The sequence below is a fragment of the Elephantulus edwardii genome, unplaced genomic scaffold (assembly GCF_000299155.1).
Source record: "Elephantulus edwardii isolate Elephantulus edwardi_28Jun2011 unplaced genomic scaffold, EleEdw1.0 scaffold00044, whole genome shotgun sequence".
Lineage (NCBI taxonomy): Eukaryota > Metazoa > Chordata > Mammalia > Macroscelidea > Macroscelididae > Elephantulus > Elephantulus edwardii.
This window is the reverse complement of record NW_006399794.1, coordinates 10,505,135-10,520,038: the sequence shown is the minus strand read 5'-3', so window position 1 is coordinate 10,520,038 and position 14,904 is coordinate 10,505,135. Positions and strand designations below refer to the sequence as shown.

Genomic DNA, 14,904 nt, shown 5'->3' with positions numbered 1-14,904 from the left:
CATGGGACTCCTGTTTAGATTCTAGGAACACTCCTGTAAAGAAGACAAAAATCAAGTTTCATCCACCACCTCTATCTAATATCTCGAGATCATATTATATCATCCAGTTTTTCAATTTATAAAAATATAAATTTTATTCCTTAAGTCATTTATTCTTGCCCTTCATTGTTGCCATTTTCTGGAATCATCTCAGTTCTTCTCATTTATTCAAGTGGCTAGTCTGATAACCCTACTTTGCATGTATTTGATTGATTCCTATGCATAATTCTGTTACACCACTCCTAATCAATCTAGAAACTATAGAGAATATTGGACAGAATCAGAAAACTGTGGAACAAAACTCGAAATCACAAAAATTACCAGATTTGCTGCTCTATTAGAACCTGATGAAACTTCTGAGAATATGACCTTCATTCATACGTTAAGCCTGGAATTAAAGTCATCCCCCATGGCTCACCTTTCAGCCAGATAATAAATAATAGGATATACAGGTGAGTAGCAACACCAAGGAGGTATTCTCCCTACTTAGAACAATCAAGTCTACAAGATCAAAAGGGCACAGCATTTTTCCAGAGAGAAAATTCAAAAGTTAAGAATGGATAGGGTAGGAAAATTAAGCGAAATGAGAACCACAGCCGACAATTTGGCAAGTGTTGTTACCAAGTGCAGACTGTAACTGTATAAAACAATATTCATATAAATGAAAAAATAATTTACCTGTGTATTTTATTATAATAAAGTAATAATTAATAATGCTAAATATCTGTTGTGTTGTTGTTAATTGTCTTTGAGTTGAGCACAACTCATAGCGACCCTTTAAAAAAGGCCTGAAGCCTTTCTATAACTAGCATTAATAATAAAAATTCAGTTTCTATTTAATAATTTAAAAACAAGCATAAGATATTTTTATCAAAAGCAATCCTTAACTATTAATTTAAGACAAGACAAAACTTACCTGATAACTATACCCTTAAGTAAGATGAACCCTTGGAGTAACTGAATAACTGAACACTCCAGTTATTTATGAAGACATGAAACTTTCTTTCATTCCCTTTTTCCTCCTATGGGACCATCAGTACTTTATCTACAACTTCTTTATTTTTCATAGTGTCTTATTAATTCCAGTCATTTATCTGGATATAGGATAGATCGAAAAAAAGCTAGCCCCCAATAAGGGTGACTTTTCATTATGAAGAAACACAGTTGGGTTGTGGGTGTTTTTTGTTGGTTTTTTGTTCTTGTTTTGTTGGTTTTTTATTTTTGTTTTTGTTTTGTTTGTTTGTTTGTTTTTGCTGTGTGCATAAAGTAGATTTAAACTCATTTTTCTAATTCCATTCACTTTTTCATTCTTCCAGAGTCCTTGAGTAAGCAAACAGTTCACTCAATCATCTGTGACTCACAAGTTTGGGAATTAAAGTAAACCAAGAGGTAGCACAATATTCTAGGAAACTTCTGAAAACTCTGAAAAATTCTGAAAACTCTGCTGTTTAAACATTTATGGTACACAATTCTTTTCTGATATATATGGGATCATCATAAGTCTGGTCTTTGGGTTTTGGGTGTGATTTTTTTTAATTGGGTCTTTGTTTTCTGTCTGTGGTATTACCCTAAAGCTGGCTTTTTTAGCCATTACCATAGCCCCTTTGGCCTCTCGCTACCTTAACTGCAGGCACATGGTCTTTCAAATCATCAACAGCTATGGAAGTAGAATAAGAGAGAGAGTGCTTCCCACACTGTGCAAGTGAGGCTTGAGGGACACTGGAGCAAGATCCTGTTGAGGATGAGACCTTGGTAATGGTGGTGGAGAAACTAGGACATTGCAACTGAGGAATTGTGACAAGGTGTAACCAGAGGTGCCCTGAGATAAAGGCCATAGTTAAAGGGTTTTGCTGTTCTTGCCAGATGGTGGAAGGAGAAGGTGACTGCTGAACTGAAACTAACGCCTGGAATAATTGAAGATTTGAACTTTGAGACTGCTGAGCTAATACCTGAATTTATATTGGGCAATATACTTTGCCTCCTCCACTCTCCAATTTCTCTGTCTAGTATTCCCAAATAATTTTATTTGCTGAAACATCATTTCTTAGTTATCTTTTTAATAATAACACAGACCTGAAGCTCTTGCTGCAGAAGGTCAAGGACTGTAGTCTTCAATATGGACTGAAGCTCAACATCAAGAAGACAAAGACTCTCACCACTTGGTCAATTGGCAGCATCATAATAGATGGAGAAGAGATTGAAATTGTTAACAATTACAGCTTGCTCGGCTCCACAAACACTCTTAACATCAGAAGTCAGGAAATCAAAAGATGAATAGCATTGGAAAAATTGGCTGTCAGGAACCTCTCCAGAGTACTGAAAAGCAATGATGTCAGTCTAGAGAGTAAGGTGTACCTAATCCAGGCCATGATCCTCACAATTACTTATTATACTTCAGAGAACAGTAAAATTACTAAGGATGATAGAAGAAGAATTGATGCCTTTGAGTTCTGGTGCTAGAGAAGATTCTTGAACATGGACTGCCAAGAAAACAAATAGGTCTTAGAGAGGGTTAAACCAAGTTTCTCCTTGGAAGCTAGGATTTTGAAGCTGTCTCACATACTTTGGGCATGTGGCCAGGAGAAATTGGTCCTTGGAGAAAGACATCATGCTTGAAAGGATAGAAAGATATGCAGGAGAGGAAGACAGTGGATGAGATGGATTGATACAGTAACTGAGGCAATGGGTATTGGTGTGTCAAAATTAGTGAGTCTGGCTCAGGATAGGGAAGGGTTCAGAGCTACTGAACATAGGGTAGCTATGAGTTGCAAACTACTTCTATGGGGCATAAAAACAACAACAACAATCCCAAATTAACTGGATTAATAATTTACTTCTACCCTAGAATTTATTTTTATTCTTGTCAGGTCTTTTAATCATTTTATCAAAGACTGAGACTTAAAAGCCGGTCATCACTTTGACTTCTTTCTTTTGATTTACTATGTTAAACCACATTAACAAATGGTAAAAAGCCTAGATGGCCCCTGTCAACACTCTTCTCCTTCTTATATTACCACCATCATACGTTAGACCTAAAATATTGCATTCCTGTGCCAAAATAATATTTTTCTTATTAGCTTCCTGCCTATAATTAGCCCATTCTCTAATGTAAAATAGGAGTAATATGTTAAAAGGAAATTGTTCAACTTTGTTGTTTTTATGTGCTGTCAAGTTGGTTATGACTCATAGTGACTCTGTGAACAGTAGAGCTGAACCTTGACCTCTACTGTGCCATCCTCACAATGGACAGAGTGCTCAAGCCCATTTTTACAGTCACTGTATCAGTCCATCTTGTTGAATGTGTTCCTCTCTTTTTATGACTCTCCATTTTCCCCAGCATATCTTTCCCAAAACTGATCCCTCTCCATAACATGTTCAAGGTACAGTAAATAAATTTTTACCACTCTTGCCTCTAAGGAACACCCCTGCTGCATTACTTGTTCCATGGGAAATCAATGGGTTATTCAGTACTCTTTACCATAATTCAAATGCATAGATTCTTCTTTAGTTATCCTTATTCATTGCTCAACTCTCAGATTGCATAGGAGGCAATTAAAAATATGGGCTTGGATTAGGTGCACCTTAAAGTGTACTTAAAGTGACTTTTAAAGACTAATCTGTCTAGAAATTCCAATTGTGTCCTCATTACCAAGGATTCAAATTCAAACTCTGTAACATTAAAATTCCAAAATGCTGTTGTTGTTATGTGCCATTGAGTTAACTATGACTCATAATATGCACAATATCTCTGAACATTTTCTCTACCCTGAACCAATTTCATTCTCTGACACTTCTACCCTCTCATTATTCCAGTTACTATGCCTATTCATCTAATTCAAGGTCTTCCTTTCCTGTACTGTCCCTACATCCTTCCAAGCAAATGATAGCCTTCTCCAAGGACTTGTCCCTCCTGGCAACATGCCCAAAGTAGGTGATACTGAGCCAGTCTTGCATATTTTGTTAATGTTTCTGGCCTCAAATATAAAAATCCTCTTCCTGTATCTAAGGATACCCAGATTAAGCCTACTTTTTGGCAACCAAACATAACCTGAAGTTCCCCTAGCTGCCAGATATTTTTGTTTGTTATGTTTGTTATTAGGTGCCATAGAGTTGCTTGTGACTCATAGTGACCCTATCTGCAACAGCTCTGAACTCTGCTCTATCATGAGCATCCTAATTTATCATTAAGGTCTAGATACCCTTCCCTGACTACTTGACTTCTATTGGCAGCCAAAGTTAACTTCCTCCCTACATGCTTTATACTTATATCCCTGTTAGTATCCATTTCTCTGCCTGATTTCTGTTGTAGTATCATGAGTATTCTCCTCAGTCCTCTCCCACCATCTCCATGGCTCAACCTTGACTCTGATTATTGCAACCAGTCCCTACTTTGATCATAGCATGGTTTGAACAGGCTCTATAGATCTAAAGAGCTAAGACCCTTTTTGGCACTTGGTTTTCTTTGATGCCGCCTTGTCAAATGACACTATGAATATCCAGAGAAGAGTTGTGAAAACTCTTAGAGACATAAAATTAAATTACGTGCCCTAAGTGAGCCCTACTTCTCAGTCTGTACTCAGGGTTACTTTATCCTTTCTTCCAAGAATATTTTTTTCTTCTCTTTTCCACATTCAAAGGTCTCCTTTATTTCCCTACCTGTAACCTGCTGCTCCTCAGGACAAGAATGGGTAATCTCCTCCGTGTGATTAACTGTCTCTGAAAACATTCTGGAGGGTCAGCTATGGGTTGGTTCTGAGTCCGTATAACACAACAACAGCAAGCTCTAACTACACTTACCTGTTTGTCTATGCATGAAATGTGGAGATAACTCTGATTCGGAATTTTTTAGCACTACGTATGATCATACAAAACAGCTTCCAAAGCAAACAGAGCCTTTGTACACACCACTACTGCAAATTATTCTGTGTGTGTGTGTGGGGGGGGGGGAATGTAAGTTCTTTCTAAAGCATCTACATTCAAAGCAATGTCCAAAAGAGGAAACATAAAAAACAGAAATAAAAGTAATAGCAGAAAATACAAAACTCGGAGAGAATGAAGTTAAGAGAATACAAGTCGGGGAAAAACTGACTCAGATTTGGGACAACCTTTACTTTTCAGATTGTCATATCATAGCACTCAAGATTTAGAAGTCAAGGACAAAGAGTGTTAGAGCCTAACACTCTGTCTTACCTACTTGAGATAGCTTTATGTACGGAAGGTGCAGAAGAAGGGAAAGAATCACTAGGGATTTTGCAAGTCATGCCCCATAACTCTCAGACACACTGACCAGCTTCCTGGCTTGAAAAATAGAATTCTGACTTCAAGAAGTCCCTTGAGCTTATTTTAGTTTAGGTACTCTTGGACTGCTGGGAATATGGAAATGTTCTACACATGCCTACCTGGGTATTTCTTCACTCACAAGGTTATTAAAGAAGCAGCCCAAAGGGACCTTGGAGAATGTGATAATTCTTAGACTAGGCAGACTAGAGTCTATAAGGAGAAAGATCAATCTGAAACTCGTGCAGTTTGTGAGCGGCAAAATGGTATTTGACACAGGAACTTCTAAGTCACTCCCCAACTTTCCTTTATATGTCAACAGCAATACATAACACACAAATGTTGAACCCTGTAAAGAGTGTTTAAGGTCCATAAAATGATTTCTAGCATTCAAATATAGTTATAAAATATAAAACTCAAAATCCTTTATTGTCAAATAGGTTCCAATATTGGAGATCCTATGAGATTTCTGAGCCCCTATATTGGAAAGGAAGGGGCTGCCTACCTTTCTCCTGATGACCTACTGGTGAAAATGAAACACAGGAGATGCACAGCCTTTGGAGTAACAGTGCAACTCACTAGACACTATACCGTATAACAGACCTCCCTTTATCAACATAATTTAGACACTACCTTGGTCATGAAAATGAGAAATAAATAAGTATATGTACTTTGTTATACAGAGTTGTTAGGAGCTAGCATAAACTCAATGAAGGAAACGTTTAATGAAATTGCTAAATTAATCAGTCATATGGTCTATTATGCTGAGAATGACAAATTGAAGAATAACTTGAGTGACATTCATAATCAAAAAGAACACTTAAAGATATATCCTGAAGTACAATGTTGTGAGTAACAGGCTACTATACATACACATACAAGGAAGACATAGTAGCCCAACTATTATTCCAAGTCCCAAAGTAAAAAATTACAAAATTGAGGACTTCTACCAATTTTTATAGTCTCAAATAGATTGAACATACAATCAAGATGCATGAGTAATAATTGATGATTGGAATGCAAAATGTTTGAAACAAATAAGGACATTTAGAAAATACAGACTTGGAATAGAAATGAGGCTGAAGACTGAAAGAATTTTATACAATCAATGATTTCTTCGTTGCAAATACCTTTTTTTTAAAACAAACATAAGTTATGTTTATACACATAGATTTTTGACTGATGGACCACACTGAAATCAGATTAACTGTACTTATGGGAAAAGGTGATGGAGAAGCTCAATATCAGCAGTCAAAACCAGGCCAGTTGATGACTGTGGGACATATTATCAATAATTTATGTGCATGTTAAAATTGAATTTGAAAAAAATTAAAACAAGGCCTGGAGAACCAAGATAAATTGGACCTTGAGTCTATCTCATCTGAATTTAAATGTGTGTGTGTGTGTGTGTGTGTGTGTGTGTGTGTGTGGTGTATGTATTTGAACGCAGAAGTCGCATCCACTTCCTAAAAATCATTCCTCCAGAAACTCTGTGAACTTTGATAAATGTCAATAGTTATATAAAGGCTTCAGGCCTTTTATTTGTAGAGTCGCTATGAGTCATGCTCGACTCAAAGACAATCAACAACAATGACAATGTTATCTGCAATTGTTATGATCCACACAATCAAATGCCATGAGTTCTAATACCAAAGGATTTGATGGGTAAAATCTTGAATGATGCAGAAAGCATTAAAGGAAGATGAAAAAGTCACTGTGCGACAAAGAGTTAGCTGACATGAAACCATTTCAGGAAGCAGCATATGATCCAGAGCCATCGGTACTAAAGAAATAACTCCAAGCTGCACTGAAGATATTTACAAAAAATAAGGCCCTAAGAATTGATGGAATATTAACTGAGATGTCTCAGGAAACAGATTCAGCCCTGGACATACTCACCAGTCTTTGTCAATAAATATGGGAAGTAGCTTACTTTAAGTCAAGTGACTTAAAGAAATCCATATGTGTTGTCATTTCCAGAAGGGGAAAAAAAAAGTAACCCAACAAAGTGTGGAAACTTTTAAACAATATCAGTAATGACATATACAAGTAAAATTTTGCTGAAGATTATTTAAAAAGTGTCTAGAATAGGGAACTTCCACAAGTTCAAACTGAATTTTCTCCTTTAAGAAGCACTGGCTGTACTTCTTCCAAGACAGATTTCTTTGTTTTCTTGACAATCCTTGGATATTCAAGTACGATTATTCAACACCACAATTTAAAAGCAATGATTTTTCTCTGGTCACTCTTAATCATTGTTTAACATTCAGATATGTAAAAATTAATGAAACCAATACTAGGAATTGGATCAGGAACAATATCTTCAGCAGAATCTTACTTGAATGTAATGTGGTTCAAATCCACCAGCTGTTCTGCAGGAGAAAGATGGGCAGCCTCCTTTCACACAATTTATTGACTCTGAAAACTTTCTAGAGGGTCAGCTATGTGTCAGTTCTAACTCAATGGTACACAACAACAATAATACAAACAGTATGGCTTGGATCAGGCAAATAACTGGACCTATAAGCAACATCATGATAAATGGAGAAAAGATTAAAGTTGTCAGTGGTTTAATTTTACTTGGATCAGCAATTAACAGCAATGGAAGCATGAGTCAAGAGATAAAATGGCATATCACACTGAAGAAATACGATGTCAAAGGCCTATTTTAAATGCTAAAGAACAAGAATATCACTTAGAGACAAAGATGCCCCTGACTGAAGAGATATTTGGGTTTTTATTGCATTGTATGCATGTGAGAGTTCGACAATGAATAAAGCTGATAGAAGAAGTATGGAAGTCTTTGGATTACAGTGCTAACAAATACTGAATGAACTCCTTATCAACTGCCAAAAGAACAAACAAATTTGTCTGGGAAACATGCAGCTGAGTGTTTCTTAGAGATAAGGATGGCAAAACTTTGTCTTACATACTTTGGATATATTGTCAGGAAGGGCTGGTCTTTGTACAATGGTACTGAGTTTGGAAAAGTAGTGCTTCACTGAAGGAGAGGAAGACTCTCAACAGGATAGATTGGTCCAGTGACAGCAAAGATGAGCTTGAACACCTCAGAGATTGTGAGGAGGGCACAGAACCAGGCAAGTTTTTATTCTTTTGTACTTAGAGTTGCTATGAGTCCAGGTTTAGTTTAACAGCTCCTAATAACTAACGTTAATAATGACAATATTATCTATCAGTTTAAATTATTTATCAATCATAGAGCTTTTAATAAGTTCCTGACTAGTCTAAATCATTGTGCCTTCGATTACTAGTTGAAAGGATGGTAGTTTGAACACACATGGGGGATACCCGGCTATCAAGTTTTGAAGGGACATGACCTTGAAAACCCTGTAGACTACTTCAAGCTCTATCAGAATGAAGTCAACAAAAGTAACTGACAACAATAACAAACATATATTTTAAATTTTTTATTGGCTTATGACAAAGCTTGTATGTATTATATTTCACACTATACTTCACTCGCATTCTGTTGCCTACAATCATTCTCATACATTATGGTTTATAAAATTAATTACCATTGGACTTTGCCCTGTCTTTTCACCTGGATATTTAAAAAAAATCTTTTCAAAAGCCATCCATAAAATAAATATTTAGAAGATGCACTAGATTGGCTTACTATGGGAGGGGAGTGATGTTACACAGGAACAAAATGCTGCATGCTCAGATTCAGAGACTACACTCATTTAATCAGAAAGGGAGACTTTCCAAAAATAATGAAAGATGTCTGAGAGAAAGCTAATATCAAGAGATTAGAGGACATTTAGCTCACGCCCTGGTCTTGTTCACTAACAAAGCCAACTTCATGGCCAAGATCGTGCACAAAATTCCACTCTCAGAAGGTCCTGTATTTCTTACATACGTTGTTATTTTCTGGAAATGATTATTAACTTTATCTTTGAACTTTCTGATAAAACATAATTGCACAATGGTGCATGCATATTTTTGTCACTATTCCTTGATGCAGATTCACATATAGCAATCATGATGTCACATGAGCAGGGACATTTGGTAAACTCATAATGTATGGCAGGTCAGAAAGATACTAAAAAATGAAGACAAGAAGAAAGAGAAACTGGAGAAGAAGATAGAAAGAAAAAAAAGGTCCCATAAAACGTGTTCAACTAAATATTTATTACTAAGAATTTTCTTGAGAAGTGGTGCTGAAATAGGGCCCTTTCTCATCATTACTGTTGTTTGCTGCTCTCATGCCAGTTCCCCTCTTCCATCAACCCTGCACTCTTCCTTTTATTTACACCTCTGATGTTTTCTTTGGGGATCCTAGGGCCATAGTAGTCAACTTTATAGCTGCTCACCAAACTGTCAGCACCCCCTACCACTCTATGGGAGAAAGATGTGACAGTCTCCTTCCATAAAGATCATAGCCTTGGAAATTCTAGAGGGCAGCTGTTGTTGATTGCCATCATGTCGAGCACGCACGACTCATTGCAACCCTATGAACGAAAGGCCTGAAGCCTTTCTATAACTATCAACATTTATCCAAGTTCATAGAGTTTCAAGAGGCATGTTGTTTAGGAAGTGGATGCCACTCAGAGGGCAGTTATAACTTGTCAAATACGGTGTCTATAAGTCTTATATGACTTGTCCACAAAAGACTAGTTTTGCTTCTCCCCCTTACAAATGTATGGAGTCTGTCAAATCCCTAGCGCAAATCTCCTGAGTTTTCACACAGGAAAGAGGGAATAAATAACCTCATTTTTCCACACCTCTTGCCTAGAAAGCTGGACAACTAAATTAGAGAGCTACAGATACTAACTAAGCTCCAAAAACCAAGGGAGAATAGGACATTTTTATCTAGGTTACAAATATAGATCTCTTCCCTTCAGATACTACTCTCACACAAACCTACACAGATAACTTTAATCTCACTGACACCTTCATTCAACCACAAATCTCCTGCAAAAACCATCATTCAGCTTTGCACAGTCCCACACTTAGACAACTAAACATACATACAGAATCTCAGTCTATGAGCTTCTATATTCAAGGGAGGTATCCACAAAGGTATGTTCTTGAAATTCAGATTTTCAACAACTAAGAGAGTTTGAAGATGTCTCTGGGTGGCGTACATAGTTTGTGTTAGACTACAAATTGGAAGATTGGTGGTTCAAACACATGTAGCAATTCTGGGAGAGGACTAGTGATGTGCTTCCATAAAGATTACAACCAAGAAAACCCAGCAGAGGAACTCTTCTACTTAAACTGGCAACTCCGTGAGTCAAAATTGACATGACAACAATAGGTTCGAGATTTTTTTTCCATGTGTTTCTTTATTTTAACTTTAGGTTTCAGAGAGGATTTTTAAAAGCCAGCAAGATGAAAAACCAGAATTGAAAGAGGCAATTTTCCCCACATTTCCCCCAGCTCAAAGTGTTTTGTTATTTTGGTTTTCCTGGAAAGAAACTTCCCTGTATCTCAATCATTTCATTGTCATTCTCGCAGGTGCCCACAGGGTAAACACTTTCCTACATTGGGTTTTCCTTTTGGAGGCAAGGAGGGATGGAAAGAGAGAAAAATAAGATGGTACTGACCCCAGTGACTTACCTCCAGAGTCCAAGATTCTTCATAACATGTGTCAGGGCAGTGTGCAGCTGAACACAACAGGGATAGGTGTCATTAGTGAAAGTTGTCCTGTAATGAGGAGAGGTGCTCTTTCTTGTCCCTATATCACTTTGGAGTCAGAGGATGAATAATGAGACTGCAATGGATATGATGTTCTTCAGTAAATAGAAAGAATTCAAATGTTTGTTGATGTAAATAGCCAGTCAGAAGACCCAAGACCTACCTAACTTCAGTTCTGTGAGTTAAATATGCCTTTGTCAGTATTCCCAATGTTTACACTAGAGGGAAATTCCTTTTTATATTCTGTCCTTTCCATAATTCTTTAAGGCAATTAATAGTTTTGGAATATGGGAAGGATCATTATTCTAGGCATCATATTTTTAATCTGTATGCTTTACTTTAGGATCTACCCCAAAAACCTTAGGAGGTAAGTAGGTTGGATGTTTCCATTACTAATTTAGAGCTGAAAATATTGAGGATTAAAAAGACTGTAGGATTTTCCAATGTTATATATTGAAAAGAAAATGAAGAATTCATTTTTCCTTAGTTGAAACTTTTAAAAAATGTAAAGCAATGGATATTAGCTTACACACGCACACACACACACACACACAACCCTTAACAAAGAAACAGAATTTTAATTCCGTTTTCCTCATAACTTATATATTCAGTTTTGGTTTTTGTATACTGTTACTGAAAGAGGGTGTACTTTGCAAATTTTCTTGGATAATATAGTCTCCTCAGGATTTACTTGTAGTTGGCATCACCAGGATACTGATATCTACCAGTCAGCTTCCATCACAACTTGTTATTCTGTTCTAGATATCACATCAAGCCATTACACTGATAGGAATGCAAGATAGTGAACTTGGTTTGCCATGTACTGGAAAACAATCTCCTGCTTTTTTCTACTGTGCTCAGGTGCCTGCATAAATCACTGCACATAGTCACTGATGAAACATTTGACTAGTTCAAGATGTTTAACCATTTTTCCTAAGTATGTCAGGTAAAATTAAAAGGAAGCTAATTAAGGGAGCTCTGGTGGCCTAAGTGGCAAGATGCTGCACTGCAATCCCAGAGGTATGCGGTTCAAATCCACCAGATGCTCTGCTGGAGAAGGAGGGGGCAATCTCCTCCTGTACCAGTCAGATCTGATTTGATGATAAACATAAAAATAACACAATAAAAATTTAAAAAGGAAGCTAATTAGGCAGATAAGATACAAACACAGAAAATAAAGTGAATTAAAAATTACAGTTTTATATATAAAAAGTATAAATACAAAAATATTAAGATTTATTTTTAAAATATAAACAAAATCCTGTGAACAAAATTTACTCCTTTACCAAAATCAATGATCATCATGTGCAACTTACAAAACATACAGAGATAGTGCCTGAAACAGATGTTGCTCTATAATGGTAGAAAGAATAATGTATCTATTTTTTAAAAAATCACTAGAGTCTGGTTTAGAAAGAAGGCTACTAGAGGTAATATTTTCCCAGGGCTTAAAAGGTAAAAGAGAAAAATACAAAGGCGCAGAGGCTCACTCTGCATTAGCAAGGGTATGACCAAAAGGTGTAGGTAAAAATATCCCTAGATACATGTGGACAAAGTCAGTAAGTGATGCATAAGATAAAATCTGAAATAAGCCTGGAACAGTCAGACTGCAGTCAAGCTCTGGTGGCCTAATGGCAAGAAGCTGCACTGCAATTCCAGAGGTGCACGTTTCAAATCCGCCAGATGCTTTGCTGCAGAAGGAGGAACAATCTCTTCCTGTAGCAGTCAGATCTCATTTGATGGTACACAAAAAAAAATAATAATAAAAAATAAAATTAGGTGCAACCACTGTGGAAGGCGGTATGGCGCTTTCTCAAAAAGTTGCAAATAGAGATATCATTTGACCCAGCAGTCCCACTGCTGGGAATATACCCGAAAGAGACCATAACTGACATCCAAGCAAATATATGCACACCCATGTTCATCGTGGCTTTGTTCACAATAGCAAGGAGTTGGAAACAATCTAAGTGTCCATCAACAAACGAATGGATAGAGAAGCTGTGGTATATTCACACAATGGAATACTAGGCTTCATTGAAAAACAAGGAACTCATGCAATATTATTCAAAATTAGTGATCCTGGAGGACATTATACTGAGTGAAGTATCTCACTCACAAAAGGACAAATACTACATGGTGTCATTGTTGTAAAACAGGACTGACATTGGGGTTGGGGGGAGACTGAGAAAGATGGGTTCAATAATGTATACTGCATTGAAACAGATAAGGGAGAAAACTGTTTTAAAAGGATATGTGATTAGGTAATTTTGTCATGACATTAGTCTAGAACAAAGGCTACATGGTGGAGTGGACCTGGGGAGCATTTGTAGAACAATGAAAGAATTTTTGTTTTACTCTTACAAGAGGGTAGTATACTAGAGGGCAGGGTTGGGAGGGAAGAAAAGTGCAACAATGAATGAATGGAAATCCAAAATCTCCGTAAATTTTTACTGAAATAAATAATAAATTAAAAAAAATTTAAAATCATAAAAAAGTCACACTGCAGAGACTGATATGTTTTAGTTGAACTTGAAATAAAAACTCTATACCTAGGAAGAAACAACAGAGAAAAGGAAAGTAAAATTAAAAATATATTATGAGATAAAATATGTTATTTCTTTAAAAATTTATTAACAATGAAGCTTATGTTTTTTTAGTCTGAAGAGATTATTTTCCAAGAAGATTATCATTTTACGTGAATGAACCAAATAACACACACCAACACTCTCAGGACAAAACCTTCATTTGCCAAGCAGCATGTCAGCTTCCAACATCAGTGATAACAGCCTCCCCGACACTCTGTTTCTGACGGGGATCCCAGGAATGGAGGACAGCCACATATGGATCGGTATCCCATTTGGCATTGTGTATGTGGTGGCACTGGCTGGGAATGCTGCCCTTATCTTGGTTATTGTGACAAATAATGCTCTTCATGAGCCCATGTATCTCTTCCTGTGTCTTCTCTCCCTCACTGACCTGGCCCTCAGCTCCACGACAGTGCCCAAGACACTGGCTATTTTGTGGTTCCATGCTGGTGAGATTTCCTTTAATGGTTGCCTAGCCCAGATGTTTTGTGTCCATTGTATCTATGCTGTGGAGTCTTCAGTTCTTCTGGCCATGGCCTTTGATCGATATGTGGCTATCTGTGACACTCTGAGATATACAACCATCCTCAACCATAGCGTCATAGGTAGAATTGGCTTTGTTGGGATATTCCGTAGCATAGCAGTTGTTTCTCCATTCATCTTCTTGCTGAAGCGATTACCCTACTGTGGGCACCGTGTCATGGCACACACTTACTGTGAGCACATGGGCATTGCTCGCCTGGCCTGTGCCAACATCACTGTCAACATTGTCTATGGGCTGACTGTTGCCCTGCTGGCTGTGGGTTTAGATTCTATCCTCATTGCCATCTCCTATGTCTTTATCCTGAGATCCGTCTTTTGCCTGCCATCTCGTGATGCCCGGAGCAAGGCTCTGAGTACCTGTGGCTCCCACCTTGGGGTCTTTCTTGTCTTCTACATTCCTGCTTTCTTCTCATTCCTCACTCACCGCTTTGGTAGACACAGTGTTCCCAAGCATGTACACATCTTTCTGGCGAATCTCTATGTTCTGGTGCCTCCTGTACTCAACCCAATCATCTATGGTGTCAGAACCAAGGAGATCCGGAGTCGGCTTCTGAGAATGCTGCACTTAAGGAAGGGCTCAGTATAAATTTTGAGCAGAAGTTGGATATAATAAAAAAGATAAATGGTAAGATAAGCTATCTGGATAAGGGACAGAGGTGCTGTTTGGCATGGAATCCCCTGATGGAAGGACAGGTTCACTTGAAAAGGATTTCTGAAAGAGCAGATAAAATGAAATTAACCAGAATCACATCAAACATATATCATGTTCCCAAGGCTCAATCTGATCAAGTAAGGTATA

At 37.3% G+C, this 14,904-nt stretch overlaps 1 protein-coding gene across 1 annotated transcript; it reads left to right on the top strand.

Moving 5' to 3' along the window:
- Window positions 1–13,722: 13,722 nt before the first annotated feature.
- Window positions 13,723–14,691, top strand: LOC102847297 (olfactory receptor 52D1-like). The gene has a single exon (XM_006885489.1). The coding sequence runs from the start codon at window positions 13,735–13,737 to the stop codon at window positions 14,689–14,691; it is 957 nt and encodes a 318-aa protein (XP_006885551.1). The 5' UTR covers window positions 13,723–13,734.
- Window positions 14,692–14,904: the final 213 nt, after the last annotated feature.

Excerpts from the sequence above, each read along its gene's own strand:
- LOC102847297 (XM_006885489.1), top strand. The coding sequence starts at position 13,735 with ATGTCAGCTTCCAACATCAGTGATAACAGCCTCCCCGACACTCTGTTT.